Source organism: Zeus faber (assembly GCF_960531495.2).
Source record: "Zeus faber genome assembly, chromosome: 6".
NCBI lineage: Eukaryota > Metazoa > Chordata > Actinopteri > Zeiformes > Zeidae > Zeus > Zeus faber.
In genome coordinates this window covers 21,586,150-21,609,711 of record NC_137201.1, presented here as the reverse complement: position 1 = coordinate 21,609,711, position 23,562 = coordinate 21,586,150, and the positions used below count along the sequence as shown (strand labels likewise).

Here is a 23,562-nt window from a genome sequence, read left to right as displayed (position 1 = left end):
TAGTCAGAGCGTTTTACGTTATGACTATTTTCCTGACGATGGCTCACATTTTAAAAAAAATGTGTTTATTTAACGACGTAAACGTTATCTCCTGGTCCTGCTCACGACCGCCGTCACATCGCTTTTTTTTGGGGGGGGTGAAGTATTTCCTGTTTGGTTTTTGAATTCCATGTTTCGAAGCAGTGCAACAAACATGCAAAACACAAGTTGTCGTTGCTGATTATTAGAATTATGATCATTTTGTTTTATCTCAGGAAAGATGAGTTGTTACTGCGACCGAAGCTCCATCTGATTCAAACCTGCCATCGTTCTGTCACGACGATTTTATTCTGATGAGCAAAACAATTCTAACGAACGAGAAAATGAAATTATTCTTCGAAACGACTATTATGTGTATTGTTATGCGTTTTTTTTTAAATTATTTTTTAACAATGAATGGCCGACTTTGAAGTGGTAATGGTGACGGCCCTCATCAGGTTGACTGTGAACGGTGCCTGTCCATGTTTTATTTGGTACCTTCTGAAATTAAGATCCGATGGAGTCAAAGCCCCGTTTTTAACTTTTCTGAACGCCCTTTCCCCCCCCCCCCCCCGCCGCCTCCCCCACCGAAGCCCCGTAATGACCGGAGAAGGAAGCGAGCAACCCGTGTTGTTCACGAGCCCCAGGTACCTCAGAGACGTAGAGCTCCAGACGCTGCTCTAACAAGCCGGCTTCACCTCCAGCTCTAGTGTTAGACGTAGCTCGCCCTGTGTGCAGTGTCTCACTTCCTGGGAGGAAATCCTGTGGAATAGTTGACGTGGTTTCCTTGCAAACACCCGCCAACACCTCTCCCTCTCTCTGTCTGTCTCTCCCTCTCTCTGTCTGTCTCTCCCTCTCTGACTCTCGCTCTCTCTGTCTGTCTCTCTGTCTCCCTCTTTCTGTCTGTCTCCCTTTCTCTGTCTCTCCCTCTCTCGCTGACTCTCCCACTCTCTCTCTCTCTCTCCCCCTCCCTGTCTGTCTGTCTGTGTGTGTCTGTCGCTCTCTGTCTCTCTCTCTCTCTGTCTCTCTCTGTCTGTCCCTCTCAGATTGGACACGGACGGCATGGAGTTGCTGATGTCATTCCTGAGAGTGAGTGTTTCTTCGTCCGACGCTTGTTCACCAACGTATTGTGACACATTATGTTTCCTTTTTGGCCACAGTGGAAGTAACTGAATTATGACTCATTGTGTCAGGATTTCAAGATTCTGTGTTCTGATGGGGACGGCTCAAGGTTTTCATTCTACATGAAAATTTATACATAGAAATTTTATATAGAACCGCTCCCAACTTCTCATTTAATCGCAAAAGTATTTCACAGAACAGAGTCTGGTGCAGAAATTCCGCATTTCAGTTCATTTGTGGTGGCTCCTTCATTTCCGAACAGGACAGCGATGATCGGCTCGAAAATTGTAACAAGGAAATTGAAGCGATAGAATTTCATTGTGCATTTTGGGCGTTTTTTCTTTTCGCCTTTCATTGAACGACTGGATGTTTCCCTCCCTTCGCCCCCGAATCCAGTACGAGTCCAAGAAGAGGATCTCCGCCGACGAGGCGATGCGGCAGTGCTACTTCAGGAGTCTGGGGCCACGCGTGCACACGCTGCCAGAGAGTGAGTAACGAGCGGTAACTCAGACTTGGCAGCCGCTCGGGGTTTTTACTCTGGGGGATGCGCGGCCCCGCGCGCCAAGGGCCGCCGCAAAAACAAAGAGAGTATTATCCGCTCGCTGTGTTTTAACTCCCCGCTCGCATCGCTGTCGTCTGGCAGGCATTTCCATATTCACACTGAAGGAAGTCCAGCTGCAGAGGGACCCGGGATACCGGAACTCCTCCTACCCAGAGTCAGGTGAGCGGCAAAGGCGGTGATCGGAATCAGCCGTGAGGCAAACTGACCCGGGAGGGGGGGGGGGGGGGGGGGGGAGAGAGAAAATGTACTAAACGGGTATAAAACTGTGTGTAGGTTTTGACTCGAGCCGGTTGCGGACGAGTCACGCGTCATCTCTTTGTCGGTTTGGCTCGCTGCTCTGACGCACGGCGAGCAGGGGCGACCCACTCCCTGAGCGATGCGAAACCGCGCCTCCCGAAAAACCCGCGGCCCAAGCGGCCGCGTCCAATACCTACGCCGAGCCAGACGCCTCCGCTCGGCGCTACTTTAACCCTCGGCGATTCATGAGTCATTCTCGCTTCGCTCTCGGGCTCTTGGCGACGCGACTCCCCGGCCATGAGTCACCGAAAGCGCTTTGTTCGCCGCGGGCAAATCGTTTGCGAACCCTGCATCGCTCTTCTCTTGCTCATGGAAAAAGTTTGCACGAGGAGTCGAATCTGCCGTCGCAGTAGCAGATGTCTCCCAACGCCCGACGGGTTGTTTACTGTTTATTTCAAAAGGACAAGGGGAGGAAAAAGTTGCCGTAATGTTTATTTGTTCGCGTGTGTACCCATTTGAATTGTTTGCACGGTCGTGTTCTTCGTTAAATGATGGGTTGTTTTTGGTTGTGGGAAGAGACGCCGCTGTCGCTTGAAGTATATGTGCACGAACGACACCCGTGGCTCAAAATATCGAACAATGATATGGTCATCAAAAAAGAGAAAACGCTCGCGTCGGAAGGATCCGGCGCACCGGGGAAGAGACGGAACTCCCGCCGGCGCTTATAAACAAAAAAAAAAAAAAAAATGAATAGGGATTTATTCAGCCAATGTGTCCTGACGCTCCCTCTCCTGTTCCTCTCACTCAGGTAACGGCAAGAGCAGGAGGCAGAGCATGTTGTTTTAGGATCTTCCTCCTGAGCCGTCTCGCACACGGACCGGGGGCCCGGAGACGGACGTGGCCGTGGGAGGGGGCAGCCGTTTCGATTCGGGGGAAAAACTACAAACTCTTTTGCCGTTGTGCCCCGTGCCCCCCCCCCCCCCCTCACCCTCCCCCACCCTGCCCGAGTCATCCCGACCCCACCTCCACCCAGGGCACCACCCGCAGCGCTCGCCACTAGAAGGCTCGGTGCGAACCAGGCCCGCAAGAGAGAGAGACATTGTTTATATACATTTATATTTATTGGGAGGAGAATTTGCTGCTAAAGCCAACTACTGTTTAGAATTCTAACCGACTCAGTCACTTTAAGGAAAACATGCAATGTGTATAGATTTTTAATTTGTTCTTCTTGAAGTGGTGTTTTTTTTTTTTTCTTCTGTTTTGTTTTTTTTTAGTGACTCAGCATTTTCATTTTCATTTAGTTGAAACTCCTCCTCAGAGCGATGGAGGAGGGTTGAGACGGACGGACTTTGAAGTTTTTCATCATGTGTGTCGTCATGTGTTGCTTTGCCGTTTCCAGCCGCAGCCATCGCTCTCCATGACCCTTCACTGGCTGTTTTCAGAGGAAAACTTGGTCTTTTTATTTATTTTTTTTTATTTTCAGATTGTCTTTCCATCATTGGGCGATTGGAATCAGCCTCTTTTTTTAAATGGATCCGGTCTTGAGAGAAGAGCTGTGGGACGACTGCCCTATTGCAGCTATTCTCTCAACACCGGATCAATTTAAAGGACGCCGATCACTCGCATCGACTCCCAATGATTGAAAAATAAGGTTTTTTGTTAAAAAAGAAAGAAAGACTTTTGTTTCCTTCTAAGGGGTTCTAAAACAGCCACGATCAGACGGGGAACGGGCGATGATGGTCCCAACTGGAGGACGAGTCCCTTCTCTCGAAGACGCTGGCTTATCATTCCGTGACGCTGCGGTCGACGCCGCGACCATCGAACAAAGACGTTGGGAGAATTATTGACGCAGGCATTTTGTTTTTCTTTCTTCAAAAAAAAACAATGACGTATGATGCTCGGAAGTGCAAGACGACTTGAGATTTGATCGCAGAGTTCTCCTTCCCCCCCCATTCCTCCTCCTCCTCCTCCTCACTTCTAGTTTCTTGCATGAAACCCCCCCCCTTCATCCCTCCATCTTTTCGAGGGCGGTGGAGGTGTATTCCCAGCGTCTGAGTCCTGGTGTTGGTGTAAAGCTGGCTCCCGGCGGTGCTGCATGCCTGCTCCGCTGAACGGCCCCGAAGCTTCAGCGTCGTTTTTAGGCTCCAAGTGAATAAATAAGAGGCCGAGTCTCCGTCTATTTAACAGTGTTACAGCAGATGTTTTGTATAATACTTTAACTTTATTTTGTGGATAATTGTTATCAGTTTGGCATGTTGGTGCAGATGCCCTTCTGTATTTGAGCTTGATTCTTTTTTTCTTTTTTTTTCCAGAGAAAATATTAAACCTATGAATAAAATAACATCCCATATTGGTTTACATTGGTTTGTCTCTGATAAAACCACCAGGGGTGGTCGTGGTGATTTGGAGGCCCGAGGCAGGACCAGTGTGAGGCTCAAACTATTGAGCCTGAGGTCTTTTCAGTGAGTAAAGCTAAATGAGAATTCTAACTGAACCATTCAAACGCTCCTCACTCAGAAGAGACAATGGGATAAGAAAAATAATATAAATATGATAAATACTAAATTAAATGACTCAAGGGTCGGGAGTCACTCCAGCAGAAGAATCATTTTCTTGTTTTGCTCGTGACTAACTGCAGCGACTCACAGGCTCAAACAGAGACTCGGAAAGAGTCGAGAGGCCATGACACCCAAACCGTGAGTCACCGGTGGGATCTCTACACCGGACAGGTGTCAATTAGAAATTGGATTGATCCTGTTCGTACTCCTACATGTAAATATAAGTGGATTTATTAAAAAAAACCATTGGAACAAAATTTTTGTGATATCATGAATTCTAAAGTAGGATTAAGGACTTGTTTTTTCCCCCCCAACAAGTTAACCCTGCCCTCGCTGTGCCGGCTTGCAAAACGACTCCACATCGAGCCCTCAAGTGCAACAGTGAAATTCCCATCCGACGACTTGTTGCTTTGAGTCTTAATGAGCTCGGTCGTCTCCTTCAATAATATGAGCCGAGGAACAGGACTTGAACGTGTTAAGACAGCACCAGGCACCATCTGAAACCGCCACGCCGCCTTCGCGTTTCGTTCCCGTCTCCAGGCGTTTTCTACGTGTTTTTAACCGCTCGGGGTGCCGCCTCATAAGCTCACCGGGCATCGAACCCTCAAGTCCTTCGACAGAGGTATAGCCTCTCTGCCACCGGGTTTAACGGTGCGCGGTCGGCTTCCAATGATCAGATTTAACGAACAGGACGTGGACGGAAAAAAAGTTTGGAATTGCACCTGCGACTGCAGCGTCGGAACCACCGCTCCGCCCGGTCTCCTCCCCTCCTCCTCCGCCGTATGCCAGCTTTCAAAAGCTCGTCCGGCATCCAACCCTCAAGTCCTCCGACACTGAATATTGGGTTGGTCATGATCCTTGTAGCGCTCGATCCATCTTGTGTTATGGATTCAGACGACACCTCTCCATTTTGGTCTGTTGTGTTGTAGGCATGGCCGCACACCCACCCATACACTAGTGTCTCCTGTCCTCCACCCGACCAGTCAGTTCTCTAACCGCCTTTGTTCTAATTATTGGGACGACTTTGGAAAGTGAGTGATGCACAGCGCCGATCGCTGGAGTGACAAAGGAAATGTTTTTAATGAGAAAAAACACACAAAAAAAACAACTAAAAACATCCACACAGATTCACGAGGCTCCAGGCAATTGCTGAACTATGTCATATACAAAGACCGCCTGTGGGTGGGTCTCACACACACACACACACACACACACACACACACACACACACACACACACACACACACACACACACACACACACACACACACACACACACACACACACACACACACACACACACACACACACACACACACTCCAAGCATTCAATGCTTTGTTTATTGAAAATTACATTTTTTTTTTTTCACCAATACAAAATTATACAGATTACACTGTATATCAAGTCCAGTATAAAAAGGAAAAATAAAAAAACATTACAAGAGATACAAAAGTTTTCATTTGATTTGAAATCTCGTCTTCATAAAAACAGAAAATAAGAACAGGAAAAATAAAAACAGGAAAGAGAGACCAAGGCACAGCCAGTAATTCTGAAGCACAGTGCATACGATACATACAATGCCACGTAAAAAAAAAAAATGGAAACTTGAGTCTCCAACTGCAATGAACATTAGAAGATAAACAAAAAGAGATGTTTTCAAAAGAATTCTCAAACTGTGTTTAGCCGTCGTTCAGCTAAATCCACTACAGGCGGGTTACACGCACGTATTTCAGCCCGATATCGTCCGGCGTACAGAGCCGTCACAAGAAGGCCCATCATTTTGCAAAATAGCTTTCGTTTCCGTTTCAATTTAATGGGAATTTTGAGCCAATGTTAGAATTTGTACGAATAAATAAAATGTTTTCATCAGTTGGGGTGAGGGGAAATTAACCGTCTCACCAAAATGTGACGTTCCACTATTCCTGGCTTCTACACGTCATAGTGGCATAAAACAAACGTAAAAGAGAACTAACTCGTCTGGCGGTTAAGCGGCCACTCGGACTTCGTGGCGGAGACGCCCCGGCGGCGTATGGCTTTTACCAAGTGCTTTCGACTGCTGAAATCCGAAGCATCTCAAGTGCAAAACAAGGTGAGGTCACACACGATCGTTTATAAAGAATCTTTCATCGCAAGCAACATTTAGACCAATGAGAGCAAACTAACGACGACAGAGAGGAGATTTTGGAACAGACTATTTAAAAAAAAAAACAACAACAAAAAAAAATAAAAATAGGCGTCAAGTGTGAACTGGTTTAACGAGGTAAAAACATCTTTAACGTTGACGGAAAAAAGAAAAAAAACAAACAAAAAAAGGTATCAGTTGCGGGGCAGGAAATGTACCATCAGTGGTGGGAAGACAAAAGAAAAGCGATATCAAATTAAATCTTTTATGAATTAATGAAGTGGAAAATGGACAAAAACAGGATCGTAACGAGCTCAAATTCTACTTGAAGAAAAACTGGAAAATTGGACCGGACGTTGAGGGTCCGGAGACGTCTCTACGGTGAAAGTTTCCGGGGGTAAGAAAAATATGGAAAAAGCTAAAATAATTGAACACGCTTTGTTGGCGGAAAAACAAAATCAATTCAGGTCACTGGGGAACATGCGTTGACCATTTGAAGTGAATCAAAAATACGAACGATGGTCCAACATTAAAGTCAGTCACCACCAGGGGAAACATGTATCTTAATTGATAATAAAATACCCCGAGCTCTCCGCTTTGAGTCGTAACCTCCGGTTTCTGGTGTGATTGTGAAATGCTTTTGTTCAATATTGGCTCATTGCGCCAGGTTGAGCTCATTATTCATGTGCGCTTTCGCCCTAAATTAATCCATAAAAAATATAAACTTCTCATATTTTCCTTTTTCTTTCCATCGATAGTAGAAACCCTGGTTGCCGTACAACTGGGCAAAAATTTCTAACATTTCGACCAACGTTGATAAAGGTGTTTTTACCAAGTCAAAGCTGCTTTATCGCTCTGCGTGGAGCGGCCGCCGGGGGTCTCCGCGCCGCCGTACTGGCTGGGATTGGTCGCACACCCCGCTACGTGCTTCCAGTTCTTTCCCGCTGACGGTGAGAAACAAAGCGGAGGGCATGCGGAGCAGAGGCCAACGTCAATTTATACGACACGTCACCTTCTAATTATAAATATCAACAAATTACATTTGTGTCGTGAAATATCCAGGATCCGTATGCTTATTCCACGCTAAAAAAGTGTGACGGCGCCATCTAGCGTTCCAGAGCTCCACCTGCACGGCGACGAGAACCGGCGCCCGCCTCCACGCTGAACCATAAAGCAGACGTACAGCTAGATCAAGACTTTTAGAAAGTCCAGAGATTTTTTATTTTTATTTTTTTTGGGGGGGGGGGGGGGTTATTTTTGTGTTTGTTTCACAGACCTCCCCGGGACTGGGACCAGAACCAGGACCAGGACCAGGACCAGACCGGGACATCAGGAGTGGTGGGTGTTCTGGGACAGGAGCAGGGAGGCGGATGTTCCCTCCAGGCTTGGCAGGGAAACGGGCATGTGTCCGTTGATGAGGCTGGGGAACTGCAGCGGAAGGAAGGGAGCGAGTGAGAGAGAGAGAGAGAGAGAGAGACAGAGACGAGGGGGGGGGGGGGGGGTTTAGCAGGGGGGAGGGGTTTCCGGTGACGAACCGCTCTGCTTCCTGTTGTTCAGCCTCTCGCTCTCCCCTATCTGTCCAGCGACAAACACACAAGTTAATCTGCTTTTCTTTTCTTTCCCCCTTTCTTTTCCTCTTCCCTTTCCACACACAAAGAAACCCAGTTAGCGCTGCGCGTGCGTGTGTGCGTGCGTGTGCGTGCATGTGTGCGCGCGAGCGTGCATGCGTGTGCAAGTGCGTGCGCGTGTGCTCGGTAAACGAGAAGCAGCGCTGGAACCAGTCCGCCCAGTTCAGAGCGGCTCCCAGGGGCTCAAACAGGAAGTACTCGCAGGATTTCCTCTCGAGCCTGAAACAGGACACCGCAGCGCCGCGCACCGTCTGCAGAGCGCGTAAACACGTCTCCAACGGAACATTAAACTTATTATGCAGAGCAGATTAAATGTTGTTGTAAAAGGCGGAGGAAGAAGAAGGCCAAATTTTAACCGACACGTAGAGAAACTAATGTGACCTGAACCAGGTACAAAGGGACAGAAGGACAGAGGTAGAAAAGACCACTTTTTAAACAACACGTAGAAAGAAAACGTCCCAAAAAAACGCAACGTTGCACAGCAGTCTTCACTGTGATCCTAGAAAACAATGTTAATGCATAATCTTTCAGGTATGGGATGTTATAAAATGTACAGTATTGAAAAAGTGTTTCTTGCGCGTCATTTCGCAATTAGGGTGGGGTCAGAATGTGAATTGTTGATGAGTATTTTATTGTTTTTTTATTTGGTTTATTGCAAATCGGTTTATTTTCATTATTATTATTATTTTTATTATTATCACAATTTCACCCGTGGGATGAATGAAGTATCTCTCTGATCTAATCCAATGTGAAAAACAGTACAAAGCCTTCTATCCTAATCCACAGTTAAACAGGTAGATATTTCCTAAAATCGCTGCTGATTGGTCTTATTACACAGATCAGCAGAAAGTAACGGGGACTTTCCTCTGCAGCCGCAGAGGTAAACAAACCATTAATAGAGCGTTCAGAGCGCCTTCCTGGTTCCTCTACATCTACCTCCACCTCGCTCTCCCCCTCTCTAGCTCTTCACGTCATCCCCCCCCCCCCCCTCTACACCGCCCTTTCTCTGCATCCCTCTATTTACCTCCCTCTCTCGCTCTGCCTCCCCCGCACTGTCCCTCCCCCACTCTAGCTCTTCATCTCTCTCTATCTCTCTCACCTGAAACAGAGAGCTGTGGCTCTGCAGTCGGGCCGGGCTGAGTGGAGCGACCGGACTCAAACTGCTCCAGAAGTGGATCCCCGACAGGAGCGGACTGTGGGCGAGCAACAAGCCAGAGGGAGTCTGGAGGGAGAGGGAGAGAGAGAGAAAATATAATTATGAATATAAACAAACACGTGAATAAATTAAGAATGTGTGTTTTTTAAAGCGGGACCAGTTCGCTGGAGGAGGCTTTTGGTTGAAACCCTAAATGGAGGTTTATTGGCGTAAGAAACAACAAACCGGCGGAGCGGGAGGAAGTCTGTGGTTTCTCCCCTGGATCCAGGGGTGATGTGAGGCTTGGAGGAAAAGGTGGGGGTGGGGTGGGGTGGGGAGCGGCAGGGTGGGGGTTGTTGACGCTGGAGGGGGGAGGGGGGGGGGGAGGAGTCCCTAGCCTCGGAGGTTGGGGAGGAACATATGAAATCAATTTCCCCCTCCCCTCCCCCCTCTCCCCTGTGTCACCTCGCAGAAGTGAGCCAGTGTTGGGGGGTGGGGGTGGGCGGCTGGGGGGGAACTCTCATCATTAATGGAATTATTGGAGCATATGGCATCACTTAGGGCCTCCTTCCCGTCCCCACGCAGGCCGGAGCATTTCTGTAAATCCCTTTTGTTTTGCTCTGATCTCACTCTGCACCTCGTAAACAAACAGCGGGAACCCGCGTCGATCGCAGTGCAACAAAACCTCTGATGTGGGCGCCAACGCACCCCGGCGAAAAATTATATACATTAATAGCACACCCCACCTCGGAGTCGGTGGTTGTGTGGTTAAGATCAAATCAAAACCCAATTTTTCATTCCTGAATCCCAACTTGAGTGCAGCGGATTACAAGGACTATAAATTCTGTTGATTCAGTTCTCTGGGCTTGTTGCTTATTACACCGATCAGCCACAACATTAAAACCATCACTAATAACCACTAATATTGTGTAGCTCCCCCCCGTACCACCAAAACAGCTCTGACCCGTGGAGGCATGGACTCCACAAGACCTCTGAAGGTGTCCTGTGGTATCTGGCACCAAGACATTACCAGCAGATCCTTTAAGTCCTGGAAGTTTCCAGGTGGGACCCCCATGTATCGGGCTTGTTTTTCCCCAGCAATCCCACAGATGCTCCATCCAAGTGAGTTTGGGGGAATTTGGAGGCCAAGCCAACACCTTGAACTCTTTGTCATGTATCTTAAACCATTCCTCTGCAATTTTTGCAGTGTGGCAGGGCACATTATCCTGCTGAAAGAAGCCCCTGTCATCAAGGAATACAGTTACTATGAAGGGATGTACTTGGTCTGCGACAATGTTCAGGAAGGTGGTACATGTCATGTGGATCACTTCCCCAGGTAAACAATGCACACCCCCACCCAGCCACATGAGCCTTCATCAGACCAGGCCACCTTCTTCCATTGCTCCATGGTCTAGTTCTAATGCTCACATGCCCACTGTAGGCACTTTGGGCGGTGGACGGGGGTCTTCATGGACACTCTGACCGGTCCCATACGCAGCAAGCTGTGATGCACTGTGTGCTCTGACACCTTTCTATCATAGCAGCATTGACTTTTTCACCAGTTTGTGTTACAGTGGCTCTTCTGTGGGATGGGACCAGACGGACTAGACTTCACTCCCCACGTGCATCAATGATCCCATGGGTGCCCATGACTGTCGCCGGTTCACCGGTTGTCCTTTCTCTGACTTCTGGTACTAACCACTGCATAGTGGGAACACCCCACAAGACCTGGCATTTTGGAGATGCTCTGACCCAGTCGTCTAGCCATCACAGTTTGGCCCTTGTCAAAGTGGCTCAGATCCTTTCGCTTGCCCATTTTTCCTGCTTCCAACACATCAACTTCAAGAACTGACTGTTCACCAACTGCCTTATACATCCCACCCCTTGACAGGTGCCATTGGAACCAGATGATCAATGTTATTTACTTCACCTGTCACTGGTTCTAATGTTGTGGCTGATCGGTGTAAATTTAGGTTATACCGCTTTAAAGTCTCAAAAATGATACATAAGAGAAATGTCTTTCTGTAGTTGCTGTTACTGGAGGGCCGTGGTATCATCATCACACCATAAGCTATAATAAAAAAAAATGTTATTATTATAATAATAATAATAATAAATAATAATAATAATAATAATAATAGATGTGAGGGAAAGTGAGCAGGGCCAGAAAACAGCATGCAGGATGAATTGTAATTGTTTAGTAATTGAGTGATAATGATCCTATTTATAATCCATATTGCAATACTCACCTGTTTCGCTGTTTTTGACAGAGTGAATGAATGTGTGAGGACAAGTTATTTTTCTTGGAAAAACTTTACAAACATAGGGAGGAACACTACGCTTATTTTATTTTTACACCTGAAAAGTGGTTGACAGGGTTACCAGACCGAAGAAGATCTGGTTGCTGTGGGCAACCAGGCAGGTAACCGTTATTGAGGGGCCCCTTTTATCTTTATCTATTTATTTATTATTTGTATGTGTTAGTTACATATGCTGATTATGTGCCCCGCCATCTAGTAATAAAGAAAAACTCACGGAAAATTAGTGTTTCAAATTTTCAGTGTATAGCAGTTAGGCTTGGGCAATATCCAAAATTTGATATTGTGATGCAGTCCCACCCAAATATCATAATACACAATATTATCTTCGTTGTTGAGTTCTTGGGGGGCAAGTGATGGAGAAAGTGTTCCCATTGCGTACGGCATTTTTTCACATTGATTCAATTACAGTGAATACATCTACAATGAAAAACACTATTTGTTGTCTTTGGCGAAACGGTGAACTTTTAATGCCAGATCACAGATTGCAAGTTGCACGTGGGCGTCCACGTAACGTGCATGAGGAACGGATCTCGCATTCACCAGTCAGTCAGTGTGCATTACACTAACAGGATAAAAACTGAAGCTTACAAAATGCACAGGGACAACATTTTAACAGGGAATTATAAATAAGGGGAATGATAAATATATTTCTATGTGTGTGAATTGTCCGCGCCCGGTGTGGGAACAGGGCACGGCTCGTTTGACTCATTAAGAGTATTTCCTGCGCATAACGCATGGAGAGGGGGTGATCAGGGAGAGAGTCACGGAGAAAGTGTCCCCGTTACGCATGGTTTGATTTCAAATGCACTTGTTTCGATAAGGAGACGTAACGTAATCAAACAATAATAATAATAAAAACAATAAAAACACTGTTTTGGCGCGTCGAGTGCGGGGACCCAGTCGCTGGCACACGCATTACTAGCGGGCACATCGCCGGTGCCGTCGGAGCTGCAACTTAATCACCGCGTGATTTTTCAATACAGCAATACACAGGGTCCAGTTTGGTCGTGTTAGGTACAGTTTTCCAAGTTCATGGTGATACACTCCCTGTCGCTCTGGGCCGTTCGCCGCCCATGGGCGATGGAACTTCGCGGGGTCGCACTGAGGAAAATCTGTTATGATCAAGGGGCACTCCCAATCCGATGTGTCCTGGGTCCGGTGGAGGTACGTTGTTTTTGTTTTTTTTAACGTACATTTTATGTTTTTAAACAAATTGTGTATAAATAAAGACATGATTATTTTTAAATAAAGGGGTTTTGTGAAACACAGCGCGAGTTAAGGTATTCCGAGTTTCCTTTAAACGCAGCATCGGCTCAAGTTGTCTGTCTACGTGTCAAGTGGCTGGATGCGAGTGGGTTCCGAGAGACGAGGCTTGAATTTATTAACTTCGAATGGTGATGTCACATAGCGGGCTGCCCCGAAACTAATCAAATTGCCTCAACGTTCTTTTACTTCGGGTAAAATCATGACGGTTTTCCAAATGTACATCGATAGTACAAACTTAAAAAACAAGACGTCTGAAATGTCCTGGTTCTAACGAGACCTCAACCATGCCTGTGCGTTCTGCCATTGGTGTGTTCCAGGTACTTTTAGACTGAGAAACGTCAAGATTAAAAATTTAAAAAATCCCCGGAAATAACAATGGGGATAATAATAATAATATCAATAATAATCTAGATAGTTTGGGGACAGGAGGGGTCACCTGTGCAGTGAAGAAGGCCGGGGTGAGGGAGCCGGAGGGCAGCGCTGGGCTGTTGAGAGCGATGGAGCCCAGGTCACTTCCTGCCAGCAGCAGGGAGGGGGCGGAGATCTCCAGAGCTTTGGGCTTTTTGCTCTTTGATGGAAGTCCATCTCCCTGGTTACTACCTCTATTACTACCGGTAGTAGTACTACCACTGCTACAACTGCTCCTGCCGAGGGAGAAGCTCCTCTTGTCGGGGTGCTGCAGGGCTCGCTCGCGGTGCCCGGAGGAGAGGTTGAGCGGCTGGGCGCCCTGCTCCGAGTCCTCGTCCTCCTCGGCCACGGGGCTCCAGCCTCGTCCGGGCCGAGGGGCCGGCGTGCGGGGGGAGGGCGGGGAGCGAGGAGGGGAGGGCTTGAACGGCCGCGAAGAGACATAGGACTCGGCCAGGGGAGGCGGAGGAGGCGTCCTCTCTCTGCCGTTGGTTCCGAAGCGTATGACAGAGCGCGGCTCGTCGTGGCGCAGCGCCCTGAGCAGCTCGGGCTGGTTCCGCAGCGAGCTGACGCTGAAGGACGAGTAGAGGCCCGAGCGAAGGTAGTCGTTCCGGCACGCCTGAGCCCCCAGCGTGGCCAGGGTTCTCCTCTGGGCTTCGCTGTCGTCTTCCTCTTCCTCCTCCTCCTCTTCCACCTCCAGGTCCAGGTCCAGGGCCTCTCCCTCCAGGGACATCCTGCCAGACGCCAGGCCCATCTCCACCACCTGAGGGTCCATCTTCAGGATCTCAGGGAAGGACACAAACTTGTAGACAAACTTCTGGCCAATCACCTTCTTGATGATGTTCTGTAAGGTAGCAGAGGATCGATACGTTATTCTTAGTTCATCTAATTATTACATTTATTTTTGTCCATCTTATCCAGATTCAGACGAGAAAGTCGATACCAATTTCATCCCTGTCTGCCCAGTACAGAGAGAGCGACAGGCTGCATGCTAACTGTGTTAGCTCAATGCATGGCTGCAGAGGGGATCAACTAGCCTAGCCCCTGTGAAATTAGGGAAATACCGTCCAGCATCTCAAAAGCTGAGCTATTTAAGAGACACATCTTGTATCTTAATAAAGAGTAAATATAAAAATGAGACCTTTTTTTTTTTTTTTTTTTTAATAAATAAGATAGTTAAAAGTGAAACCCCTTCTAAAAATGCTCATATTGAATTCACTAGTTACCATAGTGCTACTCCTCAATTCTGAGCTGCTTCTGCTGCTATAATACCTGAATTTCACCCCTGGGCTTTATCTTATCTTATAAACTGGTTTAAGGGGTATTCAGCAGAAGCAGACAGGATGTTGCGATAATCTGTCCTTCTCAGCTTAAAGACCACGTAAACAACAAACTCTGCCCTCAATCTTATGTTGAGTAGAGAGAACAAAAAAAAGGAAATTTACCTGATGAGGTGGATTGTGTCTTGCAAAAAGACAAAATAAAACAACAAAAAAAAAAAACAAACAAACACTACTTACTGTGATTATTTGTATTGCTGCTATTACATGTTCTAGGGCTGTCAACATTGGCCAAAATAAATAAATAAATAAATAAAAATCACGTATCAAGTGAATATTAATGCCAGACAAAAAAAAAAAAAAAGCACAGCAGTTTGAATATCTTTTACAATTTTAAAATGTGTGTGGGGGCAGGGTGAACGTCTCAAACAAAGCAAATAAAAACAGTGTGTTTTTATTCTACATGTATTTGATTTCAGCTTCTGAAAGAATTCCCACCCGCATTCTCACGGGCCGGTGGCAAATGCAATCTCTGCATTAGCGAACATTCCAACTCCGTCGGTGACGGTCGGGCGGCTTGGGACCGTGTACCTTGGGTCAAGCTTGCGGATTAAATCTTTAAATCCAGACGCCGCGAGATGTTATTCGGCTGCAAATCTTTGCAGATAAAACGGGTCAATTTATCTGTAAACGTCGTTTGGCGGACAGCTTGTAATCCTCGCGATGAAAAGCCGGCCATTCCTGTCCGCGGTGTTGACAGAAATCCAGTGACGCCGCGGAGTTGGCTTGTGTGTGTGTGTGTGTGGAGATTCACATGCAAGTGCATTCACTTGCACACACAGAGACAATTGTGTGGACGTATGTACACGCAACATTTTTATAAAAAAAATACATTTTTGCTTAAACACTGCATTTTTTTTCGAATGTTAATTTTAAGATTCTAATTTCTTTTTTTTTTTTTTTTTTTACAATTCGAATACCATTCAAATATTGAACCATGGTTTGACAGCCCTAAAATGTCCACATTACTGTTATATAATGTTCACATGTATCACACCAGTAGTGCTTAATATGCAGTCATGCACTGAGGGAAAGTGTCACATCAACTAGTTTTTTTTTTTTTTTCTTCCCCATTTGTTTGTTGTTTTTGTCATTGGTTCTCAATGTGGGGTCTGGGGACCTCCAGCGGTCCTTCCAGAGTCTCCAGGTGGTCCCCAGCAAAATTACTAATAGTTAAACTTCAGTACTATTTCTTTCACAAGACATTAGCTGGATCAGAGAATGTGCAATAATGACTTTTGATCCTAATTTCACTGTTTCAGAAAGGTGCGGAAGTTTGAATGAAATAATATCAAACAATAAAAATCCTCTCAGACTGGGCTGCCAGAGAGTCGTCACATGGAGTCTGTGTTCTAATGGATATAAAACCCGAGGCTCCTCGATATGAACGGAAAGGTTAAGAATCGCCGCCTCGACCACGACGGAACGGCAGGACATACCTTGTCGTAGTAGTAGCGCAGGGCTCTGCTCAGCTTGTCGTAGTTCATGTTGGTCTTGTTCTTGCGCAGCCCCCACAGCTTGGCCACCTCCTCCGACTTGAGGAGCTTGAACTCTCCGTCCGTGGAGGTCCAGCAGATCAGGTGCTTATGCGTCTGGTCCAGGAGGAGCTGCAGCAGGAACTGCCACAGGGTGATGGCACTGTCCATACCTAGAAGCACAAGCCGACGCACGGATTCGTTTCATTCCCAACTCAATTCTCCTCTGAACACGACAGGAGTGTACACAGTATGATCCCGTGGGCAAAGCCCCCCCCCACACACCAATCGCTCATAAAAATAGAACCGCGACGCTGCGAGCAGTTCTGGAAACTAGAGATCGCGACGTAAAATTTGAGGCGTAGATCACACATGTAGGTTAGTCAGTTCCACTAGTTGATGGACGTCTGGATGGATTTCATCCAATGCTTTTCTTTTTGTCTCAGCCTAATCATTTTGTTTACAGATCTAACGTTGCCTGTATGTGATGTCATCATGCCCTGGGCTTTCCCAGCCAACAGGACAACTAACTAACTAACTGGGGAAGAAAAAGAAAAATGACGTCAGTCATTTTCATTTTTTTTTTTAAGTTTTATACCCAGATGCAACTGCTTGTTGTATAGAAGAAAAAAAAAAAACTGTGAAAACTATTCCAAAGTGCAGGAAAACAGCTGTACTTGGAAAGAAAAATGGCGAAGAAGATGCTGACAAGGCAACAAGCACTGGAAATTATTTTTCAGAGTAGTGACGGCAATGGAGAATCTTCCATACACCAGACCGTTGGTTTACACATGAAGAGGATTCATTTGTGGAAGGCATGGATCCCTCTGAGGTCACGTACTTTTATAATTGCGACAAAATAAAATAATAATTTATTTTTTATTATTATTACTGCAATTATTAGGGGTCCAGCCCACAGGTAGTTAAGGAATTTATAAGCCTAAAACTATCTGGAAAACCAACTTCGGCATAACACATGAACACGCTTCACGTCTTGAACCATGCTGTCACAAAGACCTCGTGATCAAAGTTTCATCCAAATCGATCCACATATACAGCAGATATTAGCGAAAAACTGAACAAAAATGTAGCGATTTTAAGACCAACGTGCCAGTCTGAAATATGTTCAACCCAGCTAAAGCTAACTGGAAGACATACTTTGGCGTAAGCTATAAACATTGTTGTTTAAACCACTATGTAAGAAGGATCTCGTGATTTAAATTTAATCCAAATCGATTCACATACGTAGCAGATATTAGTGAAAAACCAAACAAATTTGACCCAAAATATTCAGACATGGCACACGTGTCGTTTGAAATTGAACAAGTGAAATTTACAGTAAGACGCTTATTTACTATAAATGTACAGATTCCGATTGAGAATGTCCAGTTGGACCGTGTCCAGGGTGGACTGAGTCATTCTGTCCTTGTTCGACGTGAAAACTATTGATTTACGTGTATATTTATATAGCCTCTTACAATTAACAGTTATCTACAGGGTTTGTCAGGACGTTCACTGGAAAGCACTGAAATGCGCGACTGAGTGAGGCGTTCAGAATCCAACAAGGCATCGGAAAAATGGAAGCTGGGAAATGGTAATTACCAATAGAAATACCACAACCTTTTTTCATATTTCATGGAAATGTAATTTAATGACAATGTAATCAAAGTAAAGTAAACTCAACTAAATTTTACAAACACATTACGTAATTTTTAACTGTTATCGGAAATCTACGTGATAACACGACACAGAGACGTCATCTCCCGTCACGGACACCGCGGATACTTCAATGCATTCAAGGTAAGATAAGAATGATAATATATAATTGAAAATAAAAAATAAAAGACTGTAATACACGTCATGTATAAACATTTTCCTACAGCTAAGTTGTCAGCATTACAATACACACATAAGACAGAATAAGTACAATAAAGTAATTTTTTAATGAAATATATTTATTATTATGAAAAGTAATAACTGAAGTTGTTTTTGCCATTGTTACAGAGGCCAAAAAATAGCAAAAAATATAAGACAATAAAGACTCAGCTATTTAGAACAATTATTTAGAGCTGACCTGTCTTCACAATGCTTCATGGAAATGCTTCGTACATAATGTCATTAAAGTCGCATACATCAAATTCCAAGAATGTAATTACGTTACGTTCATATGTCCAGGTCACTCTGAAGGTCAGTCACAATTATTCTAAAATAAACTATGGACATAACTACCCGACATCAGTCCACAATGCTTGATGTTTGAACGTTTAGTAAATTGTGATGGATTTCACGTAATACAAATAACTGTAATATGTACCTAACATGAATATGCTGGACCCTGTGTATTGCTGCCTGCAGCTATATTAATTATTTATATTAGAAAGAGTGTGTGTATGTGTTTTCACTTTCATGTTACTTTCACCATTTTTTTTTTTTTTTTTAGTATTGATAGACCGCCCACTCCTGGTCTCAGGCCCAGCACTTCTGGACCAAGTCCACTCCTCTCAAGCTCAACACCCATTCAACCTCTCCCACTGAGCCTCTCAACCCCAGTGGCCACAACAGCCTTCAGAGGTGGCCATGGTGGACATGCGGCGTGTGTGTCATTGTTGACACAAACAGCTCTGCACAGTGGCGTGGCAAGAAGGCCAGAACCATTATAAACACTTCACAGTGCTTTCCTGAGGGGAGAGAAAAGGAAAAAAACAACAACAAAAAAAAACACCCACGGACAATGCCTAAAAATAATGGTTATATTTGTGTGGGGAAGACATACAGTATGTTAACAAGACCTGTGGGTACATGTTTGTGTTGTTGAAAATAAGTCCAATATGAGCTCTAGTGGTAGTGAAAAACGCTCAGAAATGGCTTAGTGTTCACATCATCTCCACTCTCCCATTAGCTGCTTTTGCAATTACCCTTTTTTCACGTCATAGTTCACATATTCTCTTAGAGGCACGTATACAATTGATGCTGCTTAAAAAAAAAAAGTATCAAAAAGTTTCAGGAGGGTATGGCAGGTTTATCAAATATTTATATTGAATGTGCAAGACCCTCAAGTTCTCCACTGTAACAAGAGGCTGTTTTCTGTGGCAGGTTGATTTTATTTATATGAACCACAGATTCAACTGGCCAGAGGCAGGAGATCCTTGATATATTTGAACTTGGAAATTCCACCATGGCCACTACTACTATAAAAAAAAAAAATCATAAATAAAATAAACCATTTCTCTTATTAACACTGCGATGTCGCAAAGGGCTAAAAATCTAAAATGTTTTAAGATTCAACAAATATTTTTAAAAAGTGGAATGGAAAAATTGAAGATGTCTGATTTCTGCCAACTTTTAGGTATAACAACCGGGTCAATGGGGGACCTTTAAAATGACCCGACTCTCCGCTGACTTATGGAACCGGATTTTTTTCCAGGATTGTTTTTTTCCCTTGCCTTTGCCTGATCTAAGGCTCAAGGTTTTGGGGAGAGAACAGCGGTAGGGGAATCACAAAAACTGTCAATACACCGTTGGGTGACAGAAGGAAACAACTGCGACACAATGACTAGTGCAAATACAGGGAACAAGAACGGCCACGAAATTGGCGAAATGTACAACCACATAACCCGTGCATGGAAACCGAATGAGGCCCAGACAAACCAATGCACCGACTGGTTTGCATGTTTAAATGTTGTTTTAGAAAAGGCAGTTTGGATCAACAAAGAACCATCGCCGAGTGAAGAACCAGTTTGTTGTGTGGACGGTGGACCATACAAAACCAGTAAATCAGATTTGGTCCCAGGTGTGACCTCACACCTGGATTTCAGCCAATCACCTTTGAGCAATCATTTGCATAAATCCGGCTCTAAATCGCAACCGTGACAACCCATCAAGTCAGCACTAACAGGTGCCGATTGCCTGGGGCAAGTCATGTGTCAGTTGGGCAAACAGAATGTGCCATGTGGATGCCCGAAATGGGCAAGTTATTATTATTATTATTATTTTTTTAATTCTCCATTTTGAAAGGAGGAGAAACACTCCGAGGTGCGCGACGTCATGTCGCTCCCCACGCGCCACCGCTTGATGACGTCATCAGCTTTTATGTTGTCAATTAATCGACTAATTGTTTGTTACAGCTATCGATTAAGGAAATTCCTATAAATTTGCATCCCTAATTCGAAACAATTTAACAAACAACATTTTTAAGGGGCAACTAACACTAAACTACGGGCAAATAAAAAAATTTTGAAAAAAAATAAAAAGACCTATTGGCAAATGCCTCTAAAAGCTTAGTGTCAGCGACTGCAAGCCCGTCCAGCTGAGAGTATAAAGTACACACAAAGTATAATTAGGCTCAGAAAAAAAAAAGTTTTTAGACTTTGTGGAACAATGATGTACAACCGCAGAAATTGCAAAGACATTGCAACTTTACAACATAACGGCATAATGGCTTTGGACTCTATATTACCGTCTCCTTAATATATGTCCATCCTGTGTTGTTTCAGTGCTTTGCGCGGCGCAGACTGCCGTGTAAGGCAGTGGAGCTGGATGAATAGAACAGTGTGTGGATGAGCGTAGTGTAATGCAGCCGGCATTACACTACGCTCATCTACCCGGCAGCAGCAGTGGCAGCAGCAGCAGCAGAAGAAGAAGAAAAAAAAAAAAAAAATACAAGGAGGAACAACAGCTCAAGCCAGAAATATGCTGCGGTTCAACCTGGCCCTCTCTCCACAGGAAGTATGACGGGCCCAGGGTGGGTTTCTCCTTTAATAGAGGAATGTGCAGCCTCTGAGCTGCTGTCTGCCACTACAACACACACTCTACTGGGGAACTGTTTGTGACCAGACAGGCAAGGACCGGCTGGATTTTAGTATTTTTCCTCATCATCATTTTCTGATGTGAAAGGATTAGTGAAGCGCCGGCTGCGGATAGATGAGGAAAATATAAAAATGGAGGTGGTGACGGTTGTCTACATCACAAAAGCGCGCACGCACGCACACACACACACACACACACACACACACACACACACACACAGATCTATTTCCGACACACGATATCCCCTGAGTTTTCAGCTTGCCATGTGAAACTACAGCCCTGTCAAAGTCAGGACTTCCTGCCATTCAACTTTCAAGGACAAATGGCGAGGAGAGGGGATCCCACAGCGGACGAGCGTTTCCCCCCAATCCTGCCACACTTCCGTCAGAACATCCGAGGGAGGGTCAGGCGACCAGATCGTCGCCCCCTTTTCCGCTTCTCTATTTTGCACAGACACATAAAAGCAAACGGCCGTCGCTGTCGAAAACAACTGTGGTAAACATGGCGTTGTGATGCACAATGTGGCTCTTGGAGTGAATAAATAAAATGTGACTTAAAGTGGAAATCCATGACTGTGTTTGGTGAGTTACACTATAAGTCCCAGAATTCCATTCCAAACTGCAACTCCATCAGAGGGTGCCGTTCTGTTTTGTGGATGTTCGTCGATATTGACAGTTTACCGGCCACAGCTCGCTTCACTGGTTTATCAAATTCACTTCTCGCTTGTTCCCCGATCTCTGCATTCTCCAAGGGAGGGGTAGTGGCGGACCCCGCCATCAACAATGCAAACAGAATATAGAGGAGGGCACGCACACCGCAACTACATCAAACGGCTGTTTGTTATTTAAAAAAATAGAAAATAAAAAGAAAGTGTCGGTTAAATAAATATCGTCTAAAACTCAACTAACGGATTAAAAAAAAAATAATAATAATAATAATCTTAAAAAGGGTTTACACTTTGGTGGTAAATTCAAAAAGGAGCTATGAACAGGAAGTGTTTTTTTCCCTGGTTGGTTGTGTGTGTGTGTATGTATGTGTGTGTGTGTGTGTGTGTGTGTGTGTGTGTGTGTGTGTATATATATATATATATATATATTATTATTATTATTATTATTTCTCCCCCCCATCCAAGGGTGCTGTTCTTTTTTAAGCGAACTGTCAACCTTTACAATTTACCGACCACAACCCGCAAGTTTATCCAATTCTCCACGGCCGCCTCGCTATTCTGGCGGTGGCGGACCCCGCCACCGACAAGGGAGTCGACATAAAGACGAGCGCACGCATAGCGCGCGCCGGACCGGACGCCAGGTCGCCGTTGTCTCCGCGTCTTATACGAGTGCAAAGCTCGGGCAAAGTTTCGAAACGCGGCGTTGTCTTTCAGCAGAACGAACCTCGCGGATTTTCACTTTAATGCAGATGCTCTGATTGCGCACAAAGCGGCGCAGTGTTGAGCGGAAACTCTTAATGAGATTAGATGCAGCTCTTCCTGTTCAGACGCTGGAAAACCCAATGGCTGCGTCCACGTTAATACCAGCTTTTTCATTTTTTTTTTCCCCCCCCTTCTCCTTTCTGCTTTTCTTTTTTAACCGAGGTCCCGGCGCGGGCCGAGCTTTCCCCGCACCCGTACACAGTTCGGGCTTTTCTCGCTCCGTCTGAATCACTTTTTCTGTTTTCTCCACTGACTCACCCTCAACGTGTTGCTCGGACCGGAAGGAGGTGAAGCTACTCGGGACTAAACCCAAAACAGCGCGGAGCGGGCGAAACACGGGCGAGAAAAGTTTGGAAACGGACTTTGTTCGGTGACCCCCCCCCCCCGCCTCGACGCGGTAAAACTCGCCCAGCGTCCGGGAACCGTCGCTGACCGGACCGCGAAACAAAGTGCGCGGTTCGACCCCCTCCTCCTCCTCTCTCCGAGGAACCGGGAACCCGAGCGGTTCCGACGGAGAACGCGGCGTCCGCTGGCCCGTACGTTACCTGCGATGTCTGCCGTGTATCCCCCGCCGCGGAGCTCTAGGACGACGCTCGTATGGAGTCCAGTTTTTCCATCTTACTGGCCCCGGGTGAAATCGGACCCTGCCTCTGTGTCTCCGGCAGGAAGTTGGAGCAGACACCAGCCGGCTCACTTCCTCCCAGTCTGAGTAAACACCGCGTTCCTCCCTTCCTCCTCCTCCTCCTCCTCCTCCTCCTCTCCGTCCGCGAACGCGTGATTATAACACACATGGCAACTTATTGCTCCGACTGACGTCACCCCCCCCCCCCTCGGCCCGTTACGCGGTCTGCCGCCAGGGGGCGCAGCGACGGAGCCGGACGCGGCGACGCGCGCAACCGGACGCGTCGGTGCCGCCGCCATCTTGTCGCGGTGTGCGTTCCGCTCGCCCTTGTCGAAGTTACGCACAAATTGTCCACGGCAAGGGCTCAGGGGTTGGAGGTTATCCTGTTGAGTGCTTCTGTCATGTACTCTGGGTTTTCTGTTCGAGATGAGTTGACCCCATGAACATGTTTATCTATTAAAAAAAAAAAAAAAAAAAAATGATAAAGAAAGGTCCAAAATATGATTATATAAATG

At 45.8% G+C, this 23,562-nt stretch overlaps 2 protein-coding genes across 4 annotated transcripts in view; one reads left to right on the top strand and one right to left on the bottom strand.

Annotated features, from left to right (window-relative positions):
• Positions 1-4,721, top strand: part of LOC307231411 (cyclin-dependent kinase 17-like) — a 37,912-nt gene extending 33,191 nt beyond the window's left edge. Inside the window, exons 14-18 of one of the 2 annotated variants that reach the window (XM_080002105.1) lie at positions 612-665; positions 1,065-1,107; positions 1,537-1,627; positions 1,784-1,861; positions 2,748-4,721. In XM_080002105.1, the coding sequence (XP_079858231.1) occupies positions 612-665; positions 1,065-1,107; positions 1,537-1,627; positions 1,784-1,861; positions 2,748-2,785 (304 nt within the window). In that variant the 3' untranslated portion in view covers positions 2,786-4,721. The remainder of the gene's footprint in view (positions 1-611; positions 666-1,064; positions 1,108-1,536; positions 1,628-1,783; positions 1,862-2,747) is intronic. The other variant, XM_080002106.1, reaches the window with a different exon arrangement.
• Positions 4,722-5,819: 1,098 nt separating this feature from the next.
• On the bottom strand, positions 5,820-23,562 carry elk3 (ETS transcription factor ELK3). 2 transcript variants are annotated; one of them, XM_080001997.1, is made up of 5 exons: positions 22,971-23,562; positions 16,155-16,363; positions 13,407-14,219; positions 9,348-9,470; positions 5,820-8,048 (listed from the first exon to the last, which is right to left on the bottom strand). In XM_080001997.1, exons 2-5 carry the CDS (start codon positions 16,359-16,361, stop codon positions 7,950-7,952), a joined length of 1,242 nt encoding a protein of 413 aa, XP_079858123.1. In that variant the 5' UTR covers positions 16,362-16,363; positions 22,971-23,562; the 3' UTR covers positions 5,820-7,949. The 2 variants fall into 2 exon arrangements, with proteins under 2 accessions (XP_079858123.1, XP_079858124.1); XM_080001998.1 differs by lacking the exon at positions 22,971-23,562 and adding an exon at positions 22,684-22,689.